This window comes from Hemibagrus wyckioides, linkage group LG24 (assembly GCF_019097595.1).
Source record: "Hemibagrus wyckioides isolate EC202008001 linkage group LG24, SWU_Hwy_1.0, whole genome shotgun sequence".
NCBI lineage: Eukaryota > Metazoa > Chordata > Actinopteri > Siluriformes > Bagridae > Hemibagrus > Hemibagrus wyckioides.
Genome location: NC_080733.1, coordinates 535,878 through 562,499, shown reverse-complemented (window position 1 = coordinate 562,499; position 26,622 = coordinate 535,878). Strand labels below are relative to the sequence as shown.

At 29.7% G+C, this 26,622-nt stretch overlaps 1 protein-coding gene across 1 annotated transcript; it reads right to left on the bottom strand.

Annotated features, from left to right (window-relative positions):
* Positions 1–333: 333 nt before the first annotated feature.
* tmem170b (transmembrane protein 170B) lies at positions 334–9,693 on the bottom strand. The gene is made up of 3 exons (XM_058378440.1): positions 9,309–9,693; positions 6,009–6,179; positions 334–5,288 (listed from the first exon to the last, which is right to left on the bottom strand). The coding sequence occupies exons 1-3, from the start codon at positions 9,484–9,486 to the stop codon at positions 5,158–5,160; spliced, it is 480 nt and encodes a 159-aa protein (XP_058234423.1). The 5' UTR covers positions 9,487–9,693; the 3' UTR covers positions 334–5,157.
* Positions 9,694–26,622: the final 16,929 nt, after the last annotated feature.

Genomic DNA, 26,622 nt, shown 5'->3' with positions numbered 1-26,622 from the left:
AAACATCTGGTTTTAGACAACAATAATTTATTATTATGGTGTAGGGATTCATTTTGCAGCCAATACAGCATCAGTTGATCTTGTGAATGACTGATACAAGTTCAGCTTCTGAACCACTGTATGATGCTGGTGGAGGAAACTCCTTACTCCTCCAAAAAACTCCCAAAGTGGCTCAGTAAAATACAGACCTGGTCACTGTGCAGGTCATAGGAGATGTTCAGCTTCACTTTCATGTTCATCAAATCACTGTCACCAGTCTTGCTGTGTTTATTGGGGTATTATCATTCATTCAGTATCATGAGTACTGAACTGTGATCAGTTCTGAACTGTAATGAGTACTGAATTGTTATCAGCACTAATCTGTAATGAGTATTGAACTGTAATGAGTACTGAATTCTGATGAGTACTGAATTGTAATGTCTACTGAATTGTAATGTCTACTGAACTGTAATGAGCACTGAACTGTAATGAGCACTGAACTGTAATGAGTACTGAACTGTAATGAGTACTGAACTGTACTTTTTTTATTTGATGTTTTTGACAGGAAAATGTCTTTGATTATATAAAACGAGATGTGATAACTTATTGTCTCATAGTTGTCCTGGAGGGACAGGGATATTTTCTGATTCCTGAGGTTTAAATGCAGTGTATAACCATTCTACACAGACAGAATATGGGGTTTATATACAGAAGAATAGTCCTTTAGTGCTATAATACCAGGCTCCTGGTATCACTGAATTACAGAAGACATTCAATACTTTATGGGTTAAAACACCAGCAAAATTCCAAAACTTGTTCTCCAGGTCAAAGACGCTGCACTTTCTCTTGATTTGAAGTGATCTGTGACAGAGAGAGTTTATTAATGAAGTTGTCTGTAAGAACATGTGGCGTGAAGTGTCCTCAACATGGCTGGCAGAACAGAGACTAACTGATTTCATCATTTCTCGCAGAATAATCATGTTTGATTGACAGGCCTGCTTTATTGACAGTGAAAACAAACAGGACTGCAAGTATGTGAAAGTCCAATCATAAATATGGCGGAATCGGACCAGAAAAGATGAGGTTTTCCTTTTATTTTGCCATTGTTCTTTATGGTTCATGCAAATTTTACTGTAATGATATAGTATGTAAAGGTTACACATCATCAGGTTGATCAGGACACAAACACTGACCATTGAACACTTAAAGGGTATCATTACTACACCTTACATCATGTATTCTTACTGTAAAGACAAAGGAATACATCTAACACCTCTAACCTCTATTTCCTCTCACACACCCATCAGCTTACAGACATCCTCTGCTTCTTACTGATGGCTTTAATGTTAAAACTCGGGATTTGTTTTACTGATGTTTTGATTCATCAATATCAATGTCTTAAGTCCTCCGGTTAGGGTCTTGTTCGTCTTAGTGAATGATTTCCTATGTTGGGGATACTAGCGCCCCCTGGTGGAAAATGTTCCCTTTTGTTTCAGTAGCGATAATCGTCCTTCCTTATACAGTTTATTTATTTCCCGAAGTGCACCAGAGCCTCACATGATGCCACCACCAGCATCCATACACTCCCCTACACTCTCTCTTTCTCCATAAGCATGCTAGTCTCATGCTTTGAGTAAAATTCAACAGTCTTTAACAATCTATATAAAAACCTGCACTCAAAGAAATGAGCAGGTAAGAGTTTCAGTGCAAAAGCCATGAAATGATGCAGGAGCTGAAATTTAATATGGACTAAAGGTTATGTCTGAATTCCAGATCAAGACTGTGTGTTTAAACTGGAGGTGGAGCTGGACGCAGTGAGGGAGGACATGGGAATGATTTTTGCCTTGCTGTTAAACCTGCTACATGAGGAAACTTTTCCTCAGAGGTTCAGGAGGCACATCACACTCCATCAGATTCACGTACGATTCAACCGCTTGTGTGTGTGTAAATGACCACAGGGTTGCTACACTGATTAAGTTTTATTACAAATTGGTTTATTTAAAATGTCAGTAGATTATTTACAGAAAAGCTTTTTTTTTTTTTTTTTTTTTTTTTTACAATAATAGCCATGTTATAAACCCCAGCTGTCTGCTGATACAAAATTTTTAAAAAAGAACCTTATCATACACTATCTACATAAGCCACGCCCTTGTTCTGTACAGAACTGGCTGAGGAGGATCCTCCTGAATCCGTTCCAGTTTCATTTTCTGTGTGTAGTCACAGAGCTCAAAGACATATAAGACACTTGTGTAGGTCAAAGTGGTACAACATTTCACAAGATCAGAATAGTGACTGAACAGCCTTCTTGGTACTTCAGTACAGGAGAGATTCAGCAAAAAACAACAACAATCCACTTAAGGAAATAACCTCCTAATAACCTCTTATGCTTGCTTTCTTTTGAGCTGGAGGTCTGAGGTTCAGGTTTGTTAAGGAAGCTTTCTTACTTCAAACAGTTTCTGTAAACACACTTACTTCCTCCTGAAATATGGATGCTATGGAGTTGATGTCTCTAACTGAAAGCTGTAAATCCAGCAGGCCTGTGGTGATCTGGGTGTAGATTTAGATACAAAACATATTTATATATACTGTATATATATATATATATATACATGTATATATAATAACTAACATTATGCAGGATTGTGTATTTACATTTCTAACAGAAGAGTCTGCTGTAGAGTCTTCCTGTATTTAAAGATAGTTTTCAAATTTGCTATCTGGGGATGAACACAAACACAAACCTTTAATGATGTAGTGATGCGCAGTGTCGCTTTAGAGAAGGAGGAATACTGGATACTTTTATATCAGTTAGAAGAATTTGTAGAATTAGTCTCTCTCTCTCTCTCTCTCTCTCTCTCTCTCTCCTGCTCTATATTTATAATCACTGGCTTCTTCGCTATTTACATCTGCGCCATCTAGTGGATAGATCTGTTACTGATGCTGAACAATAACCCATTACTATAGATATAATAAAAGAATGGCTTTCATACTGCTGCTGAATCTGTCTGGTCTTTCACAATCAGAAATAACGGGAAAGGTCTGCTAAAGAACAATTTTAAAAGCAACATGTCAAAGAAAATCAGTTTGCAGACCTGCAGGAGAAACAGTACAAACAGCTAAAGCTTCAGGGAAGACTTTTGCTTCATGAAAGTCGGAGATGATCATCTCTAGCTGTAAATCTGTGACACAAATCAATGTTTAATAATTCAATAATTCTGAGTAAAACAGGAACTGGTGGAAATACTGAACAGATCCATTAATAGAAACTGCACCTCTTTCATTTGCTTTCTTAAAAACAGCTGATAAATAAAGTGTTCATCTAATCCTGTTAATCTAGAGACATTAAAACCACCAGGAACTGCTGCAAATCCCTACAGAATTAGCAGCAAAGTAGTGCTGTAAACAACATGGCACCAGACACAAGGCTTGAAACTGCAGAAATGCTGTAAGAAAACAGGTTTGAATGAATGTGCTCTTGTGCCCTATTAGACACTAGCTGATAAAATCAAGTGGGTTCACTCAGACAGACACACATTCTATCTGTCCTTCTACCCAAACTATCAACTAACAGGTCCAGAGCTCAAGACTGGAATCAACTTTTAGATAAAAAAAACTTAACAACACTTCCTAATCCTGACTAATATGCTACAACTTTATGCAATAAAACATGAGAGTCAGCAGATGCTCAACCTGAATGCCAGGGAAAAAAAGGTTAAGGTGTAATGAGGTTTTGACGGTAATTTCCAGAGGCATGTGAGGAAAACTGCTGCTCTAGACTCTGATTAATGCCCTAATCTGCCCCTTTTTATTAAACTAGTCTTGTAGACTGCAGCTTTCTACTTGAACTGTTTCAGCATTAGTGTCATCCATTTCTTCTGCTAAGCATTTCACGTTCAGGTTCTGCCGACTCTGATTTTATTCCAATGTTCCTGCGGTGGCTCGAGCATCAGGGGACCACAAGTTCATCGGTGCTGAACTTAAGCTCAAGGTCATTTAAGCTGTATAACGCTCGACAGGAAGGAGCAGACACGTTACCTCTGGCATTTCCAGGACCAGTGACCTCTATAGCAAAGTGAATAACCATGAATGTTCTGATCTTCAGGAGGGTGAAGGATGAAGTTCCATCCATGTGTGTGGACAGAAGGTGCACAGGAACCTACAGGAAGCAGTGAAGCAGCAGTGCAGCACATTCACACTCTTCCCTATAAACCCAGTGTGCTTAAGGCCTGAGGTACAAAGGCAAAGTAAGTCTACATGCAACAGAGCCTCATGGGATTGATATTGAAAAATTATTAAAACCTACTCTGAGAAACACACAGATTTCACACAAACCCAACAACAGCACTCTCCTATCTGGAACCTCTGTGGTAAATAAAAAATCATGATGACATTATCTGAGCTGTTAACAGGCTGTAAACAGGGTGGACGTGATGCTGGAGGTTCAGTAATAACACTGCAGGAGCTGAAAGAAATGATGAAGAAGCATCTAAACTCTGAGTCAAACCTTAACTGTAGAGTCATCCTTCACTTGAAACATCTCAAATCACTGCAGTCCATGGTAAAGAATTAAATATGTTTGATAAATATTCAGAAACTATTCAGTAATCTGGATTATCTTGGATGGAACTCCTGCACAGATGTCAGGCATGTTAACCTAGAGAAGGTGAGTTATACTGTGTAGTGAGAGCATCCATACTGATATACTGCTGCAACACGGAAACATCAGACAAACAGAAAGGGTTAAAGATATTCAGTCTGTAATGTGGGGAGTGTGGAGGTGGTGTGTGCTGAAACCTCTTGCTGGACCTCTGGAGTTACAGCTGAGTGCTGAACACGCTGAACAATACAGGACTGACAGAAAACACTTCCCAGAAGTGTAATGAAGAAATAAACATAGAAGGACAAACTTCTGAAGACAGTCAGTGTGGCTTCCTGTTATCTGTTTTCTGTCAGTCGGTGGTGCAGCGACCACCAAAGTGCAGTTTATGATCCAGCGGGACTTGGGCGGAGGTCCATCTGGTGATTGCAGTGGAACCTAAAACACCTTTCTCAGCATTTTCTGTGGCCTGAACTGCCGACCACAAGAAAGCAAAACCTCGTACCTCCAGCAACCAGGCCACCTCCAGGAACCTTAGTTCCATCCCTCACGTCTTCAGCCACCTCTTTCACCAGGTCCAGTCACAAAGTGGCCAGGATGCGGGAGAGGGAGATCAGGATTGTGAGAGTGGTCTGACCCACCCCAAACACCAGAGCCTCCAGAGGAGCCATGTCCTTTCCTGCGACACGGTACACCCAGGCCACCACTGCACCTGAGAGTGACACCTCACCATCAGAGAAGAACGCAATGAATGCTGACTGACAGAGCTAGCTAGTAAGCTACATCTGCTTAGGAACTGACAGTAGACCATACTGGTCAAACCTTATCAGCAAAGAACCAGTGTGGGGGCATGTTTTCATTCCAAGTGAGCAGAAGCTACACCTGAGTCTACTGAAAGCCAAGATCTGTTGTTTAACCAGGTGAAATCAGATGTGGCTCCTGCTTGATCAGAATGAAAACCTGCACCACACCGGCACTTTGCGGATAAACTGGTCTAGGACAGGAATGGATTTATTTGAAGGGAAAATAACACAAGCTGTAGTGAAGTGAGGTAACAACAAGAGTGGGAGATGAACAGAAAACAGATAACAAGTGCTGATTGATTAAATGTGAGCAAATAATAAACATGTGCAGTGTGAATCAGGCACTCGGTTGAGGCTGATGGATAATGTAGTTTGTTTAAAAGAGAAACAAAGAAAAGGTGATATGGACAGAGAGAGAGAGAGAGAGAGAGAGAGAGAGAGAAGGACAAGAAGTTCCCACTCACTCACTCTTTCCTCTCAGATCAGAAAGATAGATGAGAAGAGATTTGAGAGGTCAGGAGAGAAAAATACATGGAAAAGAAAAAGAAAAAAGTGGATGTCAGATTTATTGGAGCAGCAGCGCAAACTAAATCAGAGAAGTGGATGAAGGGAGGAGTGCAGGTACTCACTGGTGAGGACGCCTCCGATGATGGAGGCCAGAAAGCCGGCACTGATCAGCACCAGCGTGATGAGGCGGCCGCGCTTGTGCCTCTGCAGCATCACACACATGAGCAGCCCCACGGCGCTGTGAACAAACAGCGAGGAGAAGAGACACCACAGGAACACCCAATACCACATCTCTACAACACACAGGATACAGAGTGATGAGTACATACAGAGAAACGTCTCTGTCTCAAACAGACATCTGTCTGAACTGTCCTGATCTGTTAAACTTCAGGCACTAAATAAATCTTTCTGAGTTAACATAAAAACAATAATCCGTTATATTCATGTAATCCACATAAGTTTACTTAAAAGCCAATTAATATATTCCATAAAACAAACTATTTTTCAAATTGTCCCTAAATCACAGACACTTACATAATTGAGTTTATTTTACAGGAAGTAAAAGTGTATGTAATTTGGTTTCCTGACTCTTTCAAGACTCCATCTTTTTCTCTTTTCCTCTATCTTTCCAGCCTTTCTGCTTCAACACCCTGTGCTCAGTAAACACACTGCAGCTTCCACAGTCCACACTGGGTAAGGAGAGAACTCTTCTGGACATCAGCACAACATGAGACCCAGAGTCAGTCCGATCCCACGACAGTCTGATGCATGATCACTGAGTGGATTCATGAAGCTATGACTGATCCCTAGGCTAGGAATATACACCATTAACTAAACCCCAAACCCAGAAACTAGAGATGATTATACATATACCTTTTATTCATTGCTCAAGGTTTCACAAAAGTTTTCAACAAACTGAAACAAACAATCTGTTCAACTGAGAATCAGATGGACTTGGAGTTGTCTCCTAAGAACTTACAGTAAATTGAATTAAATTAAAACGAGACTATCCCTAAGCCCAGTGAAGCACATAAACTCTACACACTGTCCTGCAGGCTGGTGAAGGAGTGAAGGAGTGAAGGAGTGTGACAAAGAAAGAAAATACACACTAGAAAAATATCAGCACAGAAACGGCAGAAACATCAGTCTCTCTGTAGAGATGTCAATGGGTGAGGCATCAGTCACACACACACACACACACACACACACACACACACAGTGCTGTTTCAAATCCCTGTCATCTCTGAAGACTGAGTTTCCCCACAGCAGTATCTCTGCCCTTCCAGGACAAATAAAACATACATCATCATCTGTGGAGTGCAGAAGGAGAGAGAGAGAGAGAGGTCTCACACACTCTCACACATTCTTGCACACTCCACACTCTCACATTCTCACACACACACACACTCAGATGCTCTCCCACACTCTTTTACACACACTCTCACACTTTCACACACTCTGATTAAAGCTGGTTGAAGTTACCTGACTCAAAAATGCTCTAAATGGTCTGTAAAGAAAAGTAGAAAATAAGAACAGGAAGTGAAAAAAATGAAATACCTTTTGAGTCAGCAGCAGCAGTGACTGGACACTGTGTTAATGTGATTTTATGTGAAGCCTCACAGCTTCAGTACAACAGCTACAATATACACAATAATAATAATGTTCCTCTCTGTGCAGATTTATAAATGAATATTAGAGATATCACTATGAAGATGGAGTCTATGTGTACAATTTAAGCCTGCTTTTCTGCTCTCCTGACATGCTGTACTACTGTCAGCAACAAACTAACAAATTAGTCCCTAATAAATCTGCCTCCTTTAGTTCCTCAACAACACTGGAGTAACTTCCCTTATGTCATCATCCCAGCTAACGCTGAGGGTTATGAAACTTCCCAGCCTAAACACTGCACTTCCTCTCGCTCTCAAATGTCACATCACATCGCAACGAATATAACCATCAGGATCTAAAGGAGGCTGTAAGTGTAATCAAACCTCAGTAAGTGCATGCTCCTGATGAGATGATTAGCTATGATTGAGCCTCTTTCTGGACATTTTAACTCATTTCGAGCTTCCAGTAATCACTTTTCTAGAAATAAGCAAACTATCTGCTAATGCTGATGTTCGAGCCATCATTCCTGAAACTGGGTGTGCTTCGCAGTACTATGCTCTACAAGCAGCCTGTAATGTCCACCAGTCACTCGTATCATCACGTAAAAATACAACTTTCCACAAATTAAATATGGAAAACATTCAGAAATGATCTCCGGTCTGTGATGCAGTGTTTCAGGGTCAGATAGCTACACATGATCACACCCCCATGTCACTATACTCCAGAGCAGAAGCAGAGGTCCTCTGGAATATTCCTTACACTGTTTAGTACACACCTTTAATGTGTATACATATATACATATACAGTATATTACCTTATATGGTTCTGTATACACAGATAGACCAACCACAATCGTGCTATTGTCCAGTTACTGGGAGAGAAACACATCAGCAGTATTACATCTGCACATGTATGTGATTTTAATCAGCTGACAGCTCTTGGTCAGTTCAAACACTAACACTAGCCAGTGGAATGTCCAGTATTCATCCCCCTGTGTGTGTGACACATGGCATGGGGTGAAGAATGAATTAAAGAATAGGCCATTCGTGACAAGGCTGCAGGAGTTACTAATGATTATTCACAGTGCTGCCGAACCGGGCGAGTCTCTGCTCAGTCTGGATATTTTTAATCTCACATCTTTCCATCCTACACCCATTTAGTTCCAGTTCAATAATGTTAAAGCTGATAGTTTCTGACGTTACTAAATTACAAATTATTCTTTTTTGTTATTATAGAAATAACACAGACCTTCTGTCCTAACTAACCCTGATGAGTAGCTCAATGCAGGACCGAGTGGAACCACAAGGAGGAAAGATGACCATCCCGTACCTCCAGGGTTGGAAGAACTTCAGGTGGATGAGTGTTCAGTGTTGTCCAGCAGCACTGTAGGGGTTAATTAACCATCACTGTGTGCTTAACACTGGACCATTATGAACACCGTTCAGTGACACTTCACTGCACAATAGAAGAAAATGGAATTGAGACGTGTCCAGTGTCCTATGCTGAACACATCTACAATCAATCATGATTGATCAATAATGATCAATACATCTCTAGTGCATGTGTTTGTGCTCGCAGAGAGACACGAAGCAGGACACATGAGGCAGAGAGACATGCAAGAGTTTCTCGAATATAAAATTCCATTTCTATTTTTTTACCTACCCATCCCTCCATCCTATTCTCCTCCCGCTCCTTACCCGGCACTGACTTCACGCGCTGGGAGGAGAATAGGATGGAGGGATGGGATAGAGGGATAGGTGGGTAGACAGAGGGAAAGCGTGCTGAGCGCTTTTTTTAGTGTCAATGGCACGTACCTGTGAAGTGCTGCAGTGTGGGCACGGTGCCTTGTACCCACAGACTCAGCACTCGCTGCACGGACAGATTAATGGAATAATCCTTGCTCATGGTTCCGCCGCCGCCGACACCCGGGCTCGCGCCCCTCTTTGTCACACGGCTGAACGTGGCTTTGGCTGACAGAGACGGGCCTGACATGGGGAGGTCTACCCTCCTCTTTCACCAGCGACGCCCTGGTTTGGGCTGACGGTGTCCGGTGGCGGCGGAGAAGGAGAGTGAGTTCGTCTCTTCATAGCGGAGAGAAGCGGCGGCTGCTCGGGGGCCATGTTGGCTACGCCAGCGCCGCGCTACTTCCCTCAGTGTGCGCGAGCGCATCGGAGCGCTTAAAGGCGCAGTGCACATGAAAACGGAGCGCGAGAGGAAACAGAAGCTGCGTTTAAACACTACACTGTTAAATCTGCTGAATTAAACATTAAAACACCGGAGAACATATTAACCATTTAACTGAGACATGTGACATCTGAGCATGAGCTACTCTCACAGACACCGTGGTTTATTCAACACATGCTTGTGGAGTGGCTTCTTTTCCGCTGGTGTACTAAAAATTAGTTAGGCTGAATTTAGATATAAAATCTCCATCTAATCCCAAATACACCATCATCTCCATGTAATCCCACATACTCCTTCATCTCCATCTAATCCCACATATTCCATCATCTCCACCTAATCCTGCAGTATGTTTGAAGACGGAGCTGTTATTAATCCTTTGGAAGTGTCATTAACACCACGTTTCTGTGTAGATCAATCAAAACCAGAACAAATAGACTGAAGAACAGTTTCTACCCTAGAGCAGGACAAGCATTAAATACTCAGGGAAATTTTTCTGGGAGAATTATTTTCTACAATACGCATAAATCTTGGGCAAAAATTTGTTTTCTCATGTGCAATATATTCAACTCTTTTGTGCAATATGTGTAAATTCTGGGGCAATATGCATAAGAGTTTCTTGGGTAATTTTTATTGAATGTGTAAAGTGCAATATGTGTAAAGCACACAAGTGTTGGACATGCCAAATGTTCCAAGGACAATGAAGATATTCTATTCTATTCTATTCAATTCTATTCTATTCTATTCTATTCTATTCTATTCTATTCTAGATATGTAAATGATAAGAAAGCATACAGAAAGTAATGAAGATATAGAAAAATAAGTATGTACAGTGCTCTGAATATTTACAGTATTACAGTATAGTAGTATAATGAAAGAATAATAATAGTATAGTAGTTTAATGACAGAATAATAATAGTATAGTAGTATAATGACAGTATGATGATAGTATAGTAGTTTAATGACAGAATAATAATAGTATAGTAGTATAATGACAGAATAATAATAGTATAGTAGTTTAATGACAGAATAATAATAGTATAGTAGTATAATGACAGTATGATGATAGTATAGTAGTATAATGACAGAATAATAATAGTATAGTAGTATAATGACAGTATGATGATAGTATAGTAGTTTAATGACAGAATAATAATAGTATAGTAGTATAATGACAGAATAATAATAGTATAGTAGTATAATGACAGAATAATAATAGTATAGTAGTATAATGACAGAATAATAATAGTATAGTAGTATAATGACAGAATAATAATAGTATAGTAGTATAATGACAGAATAATAATAGTATAGTAGTTTAATGACAGTATGATGATAGTATAGTAGTATAATGACAGAAAAATAATAGTATAGTAGTATAATGACAGAATAATAATAGTATAGTAGTATAATGACAGTATGATGATATAGTAGTTTAATGACAGAATAATAATAGTATAGTAGTATAATGACAGAATAATAATAGTATAGTAGTATAATGACAGAATAATAATAGTATAGTAGTATAATGACAGAATAATAATAGTATAGTAGTATAATGACAGAATAATAATAGTATAGTAGTATAATGACAGAATAATAATAGTATAGTAGTATAATGACAGAATAATAATAGTATAGTAGTATAATGACAGAATAATAATAGTATAGTAGTATAATGACAGTATGATGATAGTATAGTAGTTTAATGACAGAATAATAACAGTATAGTAGTATAATGACAGAATAATAATAGTATAGTAGTATAATGACAGAATAATAATAGTATAGTAGTATAATGACAGTATGATGATAGTATAGTAGTATAATGACAGAATAATAATAGTATAGTAGTATAATGACAGAATAATAATAGTATAGTAGTATAATGACAGTATGATGATAGTATAGTAGTATAATGACAGAATAATAATAGTATAGTAGTATAATGACAGAATAATAATAGTATAGTAGTATAATGACAGTATGATGATAGTATAGTAGTATAATGACAGAATAATAATAGTATAGTAGTATAATGACAGAATAATAATAGTATAGTAGTATAATGACAGAATAATAATAGTATAGTAGTATAATGACAGTATGATGATAGTATAGTAGTATAATGACAGAATAATAATAGTATAGTAGTATAATGACAGTATGATGATAGTATAGTAGTATAATGACAGAATAATAATAGTATAGTAGTATAATGACAGAATAATAATAGTATAGTAGTATAATGACAGTATGATGATAGTATAGTAGTATAATGACAGAATAATAATAGTATAGTAGTATAATGACAGTATGATGATAGTATAGTAGTATAATGACAGAATAATAATAGTATAGTAGTATAATGACAGAATAATAATAGTATAGTAGTTTAATGACAGTATGATGATAGTATAGTAGTATAATGACAGAATAATAATAGTATAGTAGTATAATGACAGTATGATGATAGTATAGTAGTATAATGACAGAATAATAATAGTATAGTAGTTTAATGACAGTATGATGATAGTATAGTAGTATAATGACAGAATAATAATAGTATAGTAGTATAATGACAGTATGATGATAGTATAGTAGTATAATGACAGAATAATAATAGTATAGTAGTATAATGACAGTATGATGATAGTATAGTAGTATAATGACAGAATAATAATAGTATAGTAGTATAATGACAGTATGATGATAGTATAGTAGTATAATGACAGAATAATAATAGTATAGTAGTATAATGACAGTATGATGATAGTATAGTAGTTTAATGACAGAATAATAATAGTATAGTAGTATAATGACAGAATAATAATAGTATAGTAGTTTAATGACAGTATGATGATAGTATAGTAGTATAATGACAGAATAATAATAGTATAGTAGTATAATGACAGTATGATGATAGTATAGTAGTATAATGACAGAATAATAATAGTATAGTAGTATAATGACAGAATAATAATAGTATAGTAGTTTAATGACAGTATGATGATAGTATAGTAGTATAATGACAGTATGATGATAGTATAGTAGTATAATGACAGTATGATGATAGTATAGTAGTATAATGACAGAATAATAATAGTATAGTAGTTTAATGACAGTATGATGATAGTATAGTAGTATAATGACAGAATAATAATAGTATAGTAGTATAATGACAGTATGATGATAGTATAGTAGTATAATGACAGAATAATAATAGTATAGTAGTATAATGACAGAATAATAATAGTATAGTAGTATAATGACAGAATAATAATAGTATAGTAGTATAATGACAGTATGATGATAGTATAGTAGTATAATGACAGAATAATAATAGTATAGTAGTATAATGACAGTATGATGATAGTATAGTAGTATAATGACAGAATAATAATAGTATAGTAGTATAATGACAGTATGATGATAGTATAGTAGTATAATGACAGAATAATAATAGTATAGTAGTATAATGACAGTATGATGATAGTATAGTAGTATAATGACAGTATGATGATAGTATAGTAGTATAATGACAGAATAATAATAGTATAGTAGTATAATGACAGTATGATGATAGTATAGTAGTATAATGACAGAATAATAATAGTATAGTAGTATAATGACAGAATAATAATAGTATAGTAGTATAATGACAGAATAATAATAGTATAGTAGTATAATGACAGTATGATGATAGTATAGTAGTATAATGACAGAATAATAATAGTATAGTAGTTTAATGACAGTATGATGATAGTATAGTAGTATAATGACAGTATGATGATAGTATAGTAGTATAATGACAGAATAATAATAGTATAGTAGTATAATGACAGAATAATAATAGTATAGTAGTTTAATGACAGTATGATGATAGTATAGTAGTATAATGACAGAATAATAATAGTATAGTAGTATAATGACAGTATGATGATAGTATAGTAGTATAATGACAGAATAATAATAGTATAGTAGTATAATGACAGAATAATAATAGTATAGTAGTATAATGACAGAATAATAATAGTATAGTAGTATAATGACAGAATAATAATAGTATAGTAGTATAATGACAGAATAATAATAGTATAGTAGTATAATGACAGAATAATAATAGTATAGTAGTATAATGACAGAATAATAATAGTATAGTAGTATAATGACAGAATAATAATAGTATAGTAGTATAATGACAGAATAATAATAGTATAGTAGTATAATGACAGAATAATAATAGTATAGTAGTATAATGACAGAATAATAATAGTATAGTAGTATAATGACAGAATAATAATAGTATAGTAGTATAATGACAGAATAATAATAGTATAGTAGTATAATGACAGTATGATGATAGTATAGTAGTATAATGACAGAATAATAATAGTATAGTAGTATAATGACAGTATGATGATAGTATAGTAGTATAATGACAGTATGATGATAGTATAGTAGTATAATGACAGAATAATAATAGTATAGTAGTATAATGACAGTATGATGATAGTATAGTAGTATAATGACAGTATGATGATAGTATAGTAGTATAATGACAGAATAATAATAGTATAGTAGTATAATGACAGAATAATAATAGTATAGTAGTATAATGACAGAATAATAATAGTATAGTAGTTTAATGACAGTATGATGATAGTATAGTAGTATAATGACAGAATAATAATAGTATAGTAGTATAATGACAGTATGATGATAGTATAGTAGTATAATGACAGAATAATAATAGTATAGTAGTATAATGACAGTATGATGATAGTATAGTAGTATAATGACAGAATAATAATAGTATAGTAGTATAATGACAGTATGATGATAGTATAGTAGTATAATGACAGTATGATGATAGTATAGTAGTATAATGACAGAATAATAATAGTATAGTAGTATAATGACAGTATGATGATAGTATAGTAGTATAATGACAGTATGATGATAGTATAGTAGTATAATGACAGTATGATGATAGTATAGTAGTATAATGACAGAATAATAATAGTATAGTAGTATAATGACAGAATAATAATAGTATAGTAGTATAATGACAGTATGATGATAGTATAGTAGTATAATGACAGAATAATAATAGTATAGTAGTATAATGACAGTATGATGATAGTATAGTAGTATAATGACAGAATAATAATAGTATAGTAGTATAATGACAGAATAATAATAGTATAGTAGTATAATGACAGAATAATAATAGTATAGTAGTATAATGACAGTATGATGATAGTATAGTAGTATAATGACAGAATAATAATAGTATAGTAGTATAATGACAGTATGATGATAGTATAGTAGTATAATGACAGTATGATGATAGTATAGTAGTATAATGACAGTATGATGATAGTATAGTAGTATAATGACAGTATGATGATAGTATAGTAGTATAATGACAGAATAATAATAGTATAGTAGTATAATGACAGAATAATAATAGTATAGTAGTATAATGACAGTATGATGATAGTATAGTAGTATAATGACAGAATAATAATAGTATAGTAGTATAATGACAGAATAATAATAGTATAGTAGTATAATGACAGTATGATGATAGTATAGTAGTATAATGACAGAATAATAATAGTATAGTAGTATAATGACAGAATAATAATAGTATAGTAGTATAATGACAGTATGATGATAGTATAGTAGTATAATGACAGAATAATAATAGTATAGTAGTATAATGACAGTATGATGATAGTATAGTAGTATAATGACAGAATAATAATAGTATAGTAGTTTAATGACAGAATAATAATAGTATAGTAAAATAATGACAGTATGATGATAGTATAGTAAAATAATGACAGTATGATGATAGTATAGTAGTATAATGACAGAATAATAATAGTATAGTAGTTTAATGACAGAATAATAATAGTATAGTAGTATAATGACAGTATGATGATAGTATAGTAGTATAATGACAGTATGATGATAGTATAGTAGTATAATGACAGAATAATAATAGTATAGTAGTATAATGACAGAATAATAATAGTATAGTAGTATAATGACAGTATGATGATAGTATAGTAGTATAATGACAGAATAATAATAGTATAGTAGTATAATGACAGAATAATAATAGTATAGTAGTATAATGACAGTATGATGATAGTATAGTAGTATAATGACAGAATAATAATAGTATAGTAGTATAATGACAGAATAATAATAGTATAGTAGTTTAATGACAGTATGATGATAGTATAGTAGTATAATGACAGAATAATAATAGTATAGTAGTATAATGACAGTATGATGATAGTATAGTAGTATAATGACAGAATAATAATAGTATAGTAGTATAATGACAGAATAATAATAGTATAGTAGTATAATGACAGTATGATGATAGTATAGTAGTATAATGACAGAATAATAATAGTATAGTAGTATAATGACAGAATAATAATAGTATAGTAGTATAATGACAGTATGATGATAGTATAGTAGTATAATGACAGAATAATAATAGTATAGTAGTATAATGACAGAATAATAATAGTATAGTAGTATAATGACAGTATGATGATAGTATAGTAGTATAATGACAGTATGATGATAGTATAGTAGTATAATGACAGAATAATAATAGTATAGTAGTATAATGACAGTATGATGATAGTATAGTAGTATAATGACAGAATAATAATAGTATAGTAGTATAATGACAGTATGATGATAGTATAGTAGTATAATGACAGAATAATAATAGTATAGTAGTATAATGACAGAATAATAATAGTATAGTAGTTTAATGACAGTATGATGATAGTATAGTAGTATAATGACAGAATAATAATAGTATAGTAGTATAATGACAGAATAATAATAGTATAGTAGTTTAATGACAGTATGATGATAGTATAGTAGTATAATGACAGTATGATGATAGTATAGTAGTATAATGACAGTATGATGATAGTATAGTAGTATAATGACAGAATAATAATAGTATAGTAGTATAATGACAGAATAATAATAGTATAGTAGTTTAATGACAGTATGATGATAGTATAGTAGTATAATGACAGTATGATGATAGTATAGTAGTATAATGACAGTATGATGATAGTATAGTAGTATAATGACAGAATAATAATAGTATAGTAGTATAATGACAGTATGATGATAGTATAGTAGTATAATGACAGAATAATAATAGTATAGTAGTATAATGACAGAATAATAATAGTATAGTAGTATAATGACAGAATAATAATAGTATAGTAGTATAATGACAGTATGATGATAGTATAGTAGTATAATGACAGAATAATAATAGTATAGTAGTATAATGACAGTATGATGATAGTATAGTAGTATAATGACAGTATGATGATAGTATAGTAGTATAATGACAGTATGATGATAGTATAGTAGTATAATGACAGTATGATGATAGTATAGTAGTATAATGACAGAATAATAATAGTATAGTAGTATAATGACAGAATAATAATAGTATAGTAGTATAATGACAGTATGATGATAGTATAGTAGTATAATGACAGAATAATAATAGTATAGTAGTATAATGACAGTATGATGATAGTATAGTAGTATAATGACAGAATAATAATAGTATAGTAGTATAATGACAGAATAATAATAGTATAGTAGTTTAATGACAGTATGATGATAGTATAGTAGTATAATGACAGAATAATAATAGTATAGTAGTATAATGACAGAATAATAATAGTATAGTAGTATAATGACAGAATAATAATAGTATAGTAGTATAATGACAGAATAATAATAGTATAGTAGTATAATGACAGTATGATGATAGTATAGTAGTATAATGACAGAATAATAATAGTATAGTAGTATAATGACAGAATAATAATAGTATAGTAGTATAATGACAGAATAATAATAGTATAGTAGTTTAATGACAGTATGATGATAGTATAGTAGTATAATGACAGTATGATGATAGTATAGTAGTATAATGACAGAATAATAATAGTATAGTAGTATAATGACAGAATAATAATAGTATAGTAGTATAATGACAGAATAATAATAGTATAGTAGTATAATGACAGAATAATAATAGTATAGTAGTTTAATGACAGTATGATGATAGTATAGTAGTATAATGACAGAATAATAATAGTATAGTAGTATAATGACAGTATGATGATAGTATAGTAGTATAATGACAGTATGATGATAGTATAGTAGTATAATGACAGTATGATGATAGTATAGTAGTATAATGACAGTATGATGATAGTATAGTAGTATAATGACAGAATAATAATAGTATAGTAGTATAATGACAGAATAATAATAGTATAGTAGTATAATGACAGAATAATAATAGTATAGTAGTATAATGACAGTATGATGATAGTATAGTAGTATAATGACAGAATAATAATAGTATAGTAGTATAATGACAGAATAATAATAGTATAGTAGTATAATGACAGTATGATGATAGTATAGTAGTATAATGACAGAATAATAATAGTATAGTAGTATAATGACAGTATGATGATAGTATAGTAGTATAATGACAGAATAATAATAGTATAGTAGTATAATGACAGAATAATAATAGTATAGTAGTATAATGACAGAATAATAATAGTATAGTAGTTTAATGACAGTATGATGATAGTATAGTAGTATAATGACAGAATAATAATAGTATAGTAGTTTAATGACAGTATGATGATAGTATAGTAGTATAATGACAGAATAATAATAGTATAGTAGTATAATGACAGAATAATAATAGTATAGTAGTATAATGACAGAATAATAATAGTATAGTAGTATAATGACAGAATAATAATAGTATAGTAGTATAATGACAGAATAATAATAGTATAGTAGTATAATGACAGAATAATAATAGTATAGTAGTATAATGACAGAATAATAATAGTATAGTAGTATAATGACAGAATAATAATAGTATAGTAGTATAATGACAGAATAATAATAGTATAGTAGTATAATGACAGAATAATAATAGTATAGTAGTATAATGACAGAATAATAATAGTATAGTAGTATAATGACAGAATAATAATAGTATAGTAGTATAATGACAGAATAATAATAGTATAGTAGTATAATGACAGAATAATAATAGTATAGTAGTATAATGACAGAATAATAATAGTATAGTAGTATAATGACAGTATGATGATAGTATAGTAGTATAATGACAGAATAATAATAGTATAGTAGTATAATGACAGAATAATAATAGTATAGTAGTATAATGACAGAATAATAATAGTATAGTAGTATAATGACAGTATGATGATAGTATAGTAGTATAATGACAGTATGATGATAGTATAGTAGTATAATGACAGAATAATAATAGTATAGTAGTATAATGACAGAATAATAATAGTATAGTAGTATAATGACAGAATAATAATAGTATAGTAGTATAATGACAGAATAATAATAGTATAGTAGTATAATGACAGAATAATAATAGTATAGTAGTATAATGACAGAATAATAATAGTATAGTAGTTTAATGACAGTATGATGATAGTATAGTAGTATAATGACAGAATAATAATAGTATAGTAGTATAATGACAGAATAATAATAGTATAGTAGTATAATGACAGAATAATAATAGTATAGTAGTATAATGACAGAATAATAATAGTATAGTAGTATAATGACAGTATGATGATAGTATAGTAGTATAATGACAGAATAATAATAGTATAGTAGTATAATGACAGAATAATAATAGTATAGTAGTATAATGACAGAATAATAATAGTATAGTAGTATAATGACAGAATAATAATAGTATAGTAGTATAATGACAGTATGATGATAGTATAGTAGTATAATGACAGTATGATGATAGTATAGTAGTATAATGACAGAATAATAATAGTATAGTAGTATAATGACAGAATAATAATAGTATAGTAGTATAATGACAGAATAATAATAGTATAGTAGTATAATGACAGAATAATAATAGTATAGTAGTATAATGACAGAATAATAATAGTATAGTAGTATAATGACAGAATAATAATAGTATAGTAGTATAATGACAGTATGATGATAGTATAGTAGTATAATGACAGAATAATAATAGTATAGTAGTATAATGACAGAATAATAATAGTATAGTAGTATAATGACAGAATAATAATAGTATAGTAGTATAATGACAGAATAATAATAGTATAGTAGTATAATGACAGAATAATAATAGTATAGTAGTATAATGACAGAATAATAATAGTATAGTAGTATAATGACAGTATGATGATAGTATAGTAGTATAATGACAGAATAATAATAGTATAGTAGTATAATGACAGAATAATAATAGTATAGTAGTATAATGACAGAATAATAATAGTATAGTAGTATAATGACAGAATAATAATAGTATAGTAGTATAATGACAGAATAATAATAGTATAGTAGTATAATGACAGAATAATAATAGTATAGTAGTATAATGACAGAATAATAATAGTATAGTAGTATAATGACAGAATAATAATAGTATAGTAGTATAATGACAGTATGATGATAGTATAGTAGTATAATGACAGAATAATAATAGTATAGTAGTATAATGACAGAATAATAATAGTATAGTAGTATAATGACAGAATAATAATAGTATAGTAGTATAATGACAGAATAATAATAGTATAGTAGTATAATGACAGAATAATAATAGTATAGTAGTATAATGACAGAATAATAATAGTATAGTAGTATAATGACAGAATAATAATAGTATAGTAGTATAATGACAGAATAATAATAGTATAGTAGTATAATGACAGAATAATAATAGTATAGTAGTATAATGACAGAATAATAATAGTATAGTAGTATAATGACAGAATAATAATAGTATAGTAGTATAATGACAGAATAATAATAGTATAGTAGTATAATGACAGAATAATAATAGTATAGTAGTATAATGACAGAATAATAATAGTATAGTAGTATAATGACAGAATAATAATAGTATAGTAGTATAATGACAGAATAATAATAGTATAGTAGTATAATGACAGAATAATAATAGTATAGTAGTTTAATGACAGTATGATGATAGTATAGTAGTATAATGACAGAATAATAATAGTATAGTAGTATAATGACAGAATAATAATAGTATAGTAGTATAATGACAGAATAATAATAGTATAGTAGTATAATGACAGAATAATAATAGTATAGTAGTATAATGACAGAATAATAATAGTATAGTAGTATAATGACAGAATAATAATAGTATAGTAGTATAATGACAGAATAATAATAGTATAGTAGTATAATGACAGAATAATAATAGTATAGTAGTATAATGACAGAATAATAATAGTATAGTAGTATAATGACAGAATAATAATAGTATAGTAGTATAATGACAGAATAATAATAGTATAGTAGTATAATGACAGAATAATAATAGTATAGTAGTATAATGACAGAATAATAATAGTATAGTAGTATAATGACAGAATAATAATAGTATAGTAGTATAATGACAGAATAATAATAGTATAGTAGTATAATGACAGAATAATAATAGTATAGTAGTATAATGACAGAATAATAATAGTATAGTAGTATAATGACAGAATAATAATAGTATAGTAGTATAATGACAGAATAATAATAGTATAGTAGTATAATGACAGTATGATGATAGTATAGTAGTATAATGACAGAATAATAATAGTATAGTAGTATAATGACAGAATAATAATAGTATAGTAGTATAATGACAGAATAATAATAGTATAGTAGTATAATGACAGAATAATAATAGTATAGTAGTATAATGACAGAATAATAATAGTATAGTAGTATAATGACAGAATAATAATAGTATAGTAGTATAATGACAGAATAATAATAGTATAGTAGTATAATGACAGAATAATAATAGTATAGTAGTATAATGACAGAATAATAATAGTATAGTAGTATAATGACAGTATGATGATAGTATAGTAGTATAATGACAGAATAATAATAGTATAGTAGTATAATGACAGAATAATAATAGTATAGTAGTATAATGACAGAATAATAATAGTATAGTAGTATAATGACAGAATAATAATAGTATAGTAGTATAATGACAGAATAATAATAGTATAGTAGTATAATGACAGAATAATAATAGTATAGTAGTATAATGACAGAATAATAATAGTATAGTAGTATAATGACAGAATAATAATAGTATAGTAGTATAATGACAGAATAATAATAGTATAGTAGTATAATGACAGTATGATGATAGTATAGTAGTATAATGACAGAATAATAATAGTATAGTAGTATAATGACAGAATAATAATAGTATAGTAGTATAATGACAGAATAATAATAGTATAGTAGTATAATGACAGAATAATAATAGTATAGTAGTATAATGACAGAATAATAATAGTATAGTAGTATAATGACAGAATAATAATAGTATAGTAGTATAATGACAGAATAATAATAGTATAGTAGTATAATGACAGAATAATAATAGTATAGTAGTATAATGACAGAATAATAATAGTATAGTAGTATAATGACAGTATGATGATAGTATAGTAGTATAATGACAGAATAATAATAGTATAGTAGTATAATGACAGAATAATAATAGTATAGTAGTATAATGACAGAATAATAATAGTATAGTAGTATAATGACAGTATGATGATAGTATAGTAGTATAATGACAGAATAATAATAGTATAGTAGTATAATGACAGAATAATAATAGTATAGTAGTATAATGACAGTATGATGATAGTATAGTAGTATAATGACAGAATAATAATAGTATAGTAGTATAATGACAGAATAATAATAGTATAGTAGTATAATGACAGAATAATAATAGTATAGTAGTATAATGACAGAATAATAATAGTATAGTAGTATAATGACAGTATGATGATAGTATAGTAGTATAATGACAGTATGATGATAGTATAGTAGTATAATGACAGAATAATAATAGTATAGTAGTATAATGACAGTATGATGATAGTATAGTAGTATAATGACAGTATGATGATAGTATAGTAGTATAATGACAGAATAATAATAGTATAGTAGTATAATGACAGAATAATAATAGTATAGTAGTATAATGACAGTATGATGATAGTATAGTAGTATAATGACAGAATAATAATAGTATAGTAGTATAATGACAGAATAATAATAGTATAGTAGTATAATGACAGAATAATAATAGTATAGTAGTATAATGACAGAATAATAATAGTATAGTAGTATAATGACAGAATAATAATAGTATAGTAGTATAATGACAGTATGATGATAGTATAGTAGTATAATGACAGAATAATAATAGTATAGTAGTATAATGACAGAATAATAATAGTATAGTAGTATAATGACAGTATGATGATAGTATAGTAGTATAATGACAGAATAATAATAGTATAGTAGTATAATGACAGAATAATAATAGTATAGTAGTATAATGACAGAATAATAATAGTATAGTAGTATAATGACAGAATAATAATAGTATAGTAGTATAATGACAGAATAATAATAGTATAGTAGTATAATGACAGTATGATGATAGTATAGTAGTATAATGACAGTATGATGATAGTATAGTAGTATAATGACAGAATAATAATAGTATAGTAGTATAATGACAGAATAATAATAGTATAGTAGTATAATGACAGAATAATAATAGTATAGTAGTATAATGACAGAATAATAATAGTATAGTAGTATAATGACAGAATAATAATAGTATAGTAGTATAATGACAGTATGATGATAGTATAGTAGTATAATGACAGAATAATAATAGTATAGTAGTATAATGACAGAATAATAATAGTATAGTAGTATAATGACAGAATAATAATAGTATAGTAGTATAATGACAGAATAATAATAGTATAGTAGTATAATGACAGTATGATGATAGTATAGTAGTATAATGACAGTATGATGATAGTATAGTAGTATAATGACAGAATAATAATAGTATAGTAGTATAATGACAGAATAATAATAGTATAGTAGTATAATGACAGTATGATGATAGTATAGTAGTATAATGACAGAATAATAATAGTATAGTAGTATAATGACAGAATAATAATAGTATAGTAGTATAATGACAGAATAATAATAGTATAGTAGTATAATGACAGAATAATAATAGTATAGTAGTATAATGACAGAATAATAATAGTATAGTAGTATAATGACAGAATAATAATAGTATAGTAGTTTAATGACAGTATGATGATAGTATAGTAGTATAATGACAGTATGATGATAGTATAGTAGTATAATGACAGAATAATAATAGTATAGTAGTTTAATGACAGTATGATGATAGTATAGTAGTATAATGACAGTATGATGATAGTATAGTAGTATAATGACAGAATAATAATAGTATAGTAGTATAATGACAGTATGATGATAGTATAGTAGTATAATGACAGTATGATGATAGTATAGTAGTATAATGACAGAATAATAATAGTATAGTAGTATAATGACAGAATAATAATAGTATAGTAGTATAATGACAGTATGATGATAGTATAGTAGTATAATGACAGTATGATGATAGTATAGTAGTATAATGACAGAATAATAATAGTATAGTAGTATAATGACAGTATGATGATAGTATAGTAGTATAATGACAGAATAATAATAGTATAGTAGTATAATGACAGAATAATAATAGTATAGTAGTATAATGACAGTATGATGATAGTATAGTAGTATAATGACAGTATGATGATAGTATAGTAGTATAATGACAGAATAATAATAGTATAGTAGTATAATGACAGAATAATAATAGTATAGTAGTATAATGACAGAATAATAATAGTATAGTAGTATAATGACAGAATAATAATAGTATAGTAGTATAATGACAGAATAATAATAGTATAGTAGTATAATGACAGTATGATGATAGTATAGTAGTATAATGACAGAATAATAATAGTATAGTAGTATAATGGCAGAATGATGATAGTATAGTAGTATAATGACAGTATGATGATAGTATAGTAGTATAATGACAGTATGATGATAGTATAGTAGTATAATGACAGAATAATAATAGTATAGTAGTATAATGACAGAATAATAATAGTATAGTAGTATAATGACAGAATAATAATAGTATAGTAGTATAATGACAGTATGATGATAGTATAGTAGTATAATGACAGAATAATAATAGTATAGTAGTATAATGACAGTATGATGATAGTATAGTAGTATAATGACAGTATGATGATAGTATAGTAGTATAATGACAGAATAATAATAGTATAGTAGTATAATGACAGTATGATGATAGTATAGTAGTATAATGACAGAATAATAATAGTATAGTAGTATAATGACAGTATGATGATAGTATAGTAGTATAATGACAGAATAATAATAGTATAGTAGTATAATGACAGAATAATAATAGTATAGTAGTATAATGACAGTATGATGATAGTATAGTAGTATAATGACAGTATGATGATAGTATAGTAGTATAATGACAGTATGATGATAGTATAGTAGTATAATGACAGAATAATAATAGTATAGTAGTATAATGACAGAATAATAATAGTATAGTAGTATAATGACAGTATGATGATAGTATAGTAGTATAATGACAGAATAATAATAGTATAGTAGTATAATGACAGAATAATAATAGTATAGTAGTATAATGACAGTATGATGATAGTATAGTAGTATAATGACAGTATGATGATAGTATAGTAGTATAATGACAGAATAATAATAGTATAGTAGTATAATGACAGTATGATGATAGTATAGTAGTATAATGACAGAATAATAATAGTATAGTAGTATAATGACAGTATGATGATAGTATAGTAGTATAATGACAGAATAATAATAGTATAGTAGTATAATGACAGTATGATGATAGTATAGTAGTATAATGACAGTATGATGATAGTATAGTAGTATAATGACAGTATGATGATAGTATAGTAGTATAATGACAGTATGATGATAGTATAGTAGTATAATGACAGAATAATAATAGTATAGTAGTATAATGACAGTATGATGATAGTATAGTAGTATAATGACAGTATGATGATAGTATAGTAGTATAATGACAGTATGATGATAGTATAGTAGTATAATGACAGAATAATAATAGTATAGTAGTATAATGACAGTATGATGATAGTATAGTAGTATAATGACAGTATGATGATAGTATAGTAGTATAATGACAGTATGATGATAGTATAGTAGTATAATGACAGTATGATGATAGTATAGTAGTATAATGACAGAATAATAATAGTATAGTAGTATAATGACAGTATGATGATAGTATAGTAGTATAATGACAGTATGATGATAGTATAGTAGTATAATGACAGTATGATGATAGTATAGTAGTATAATGACAGTATGATGATAGTATAGTAGTATAATGGCAGAATAATAATAGTATAGTAGTATAATGACAGTATGATGATAGTATAGTAGTATAATGACAGAATAATAATAGTATAGTAGTATAATGACAGAATAATAATAGTATAGTAGTATAATGACAGTATGATGATAGTATAGTAGTATAATGACAGAATAATAATAGTATAGTAGTTTAATGACAGTATGATGATAGTATAGTAGTATAATGACAGAATAATAATAGTATAGTAGTATAATGACAGTATGATGATAGTATAGTAGTATAATGACAGAATAATAATAGTATAGTAGTATAATGACAGAATGATGATAGTATAGTAGTATAATGGCAGAATAATAATAGTATAGTAGTATAATGACAGTATGATGATAGTATAGTAGTAT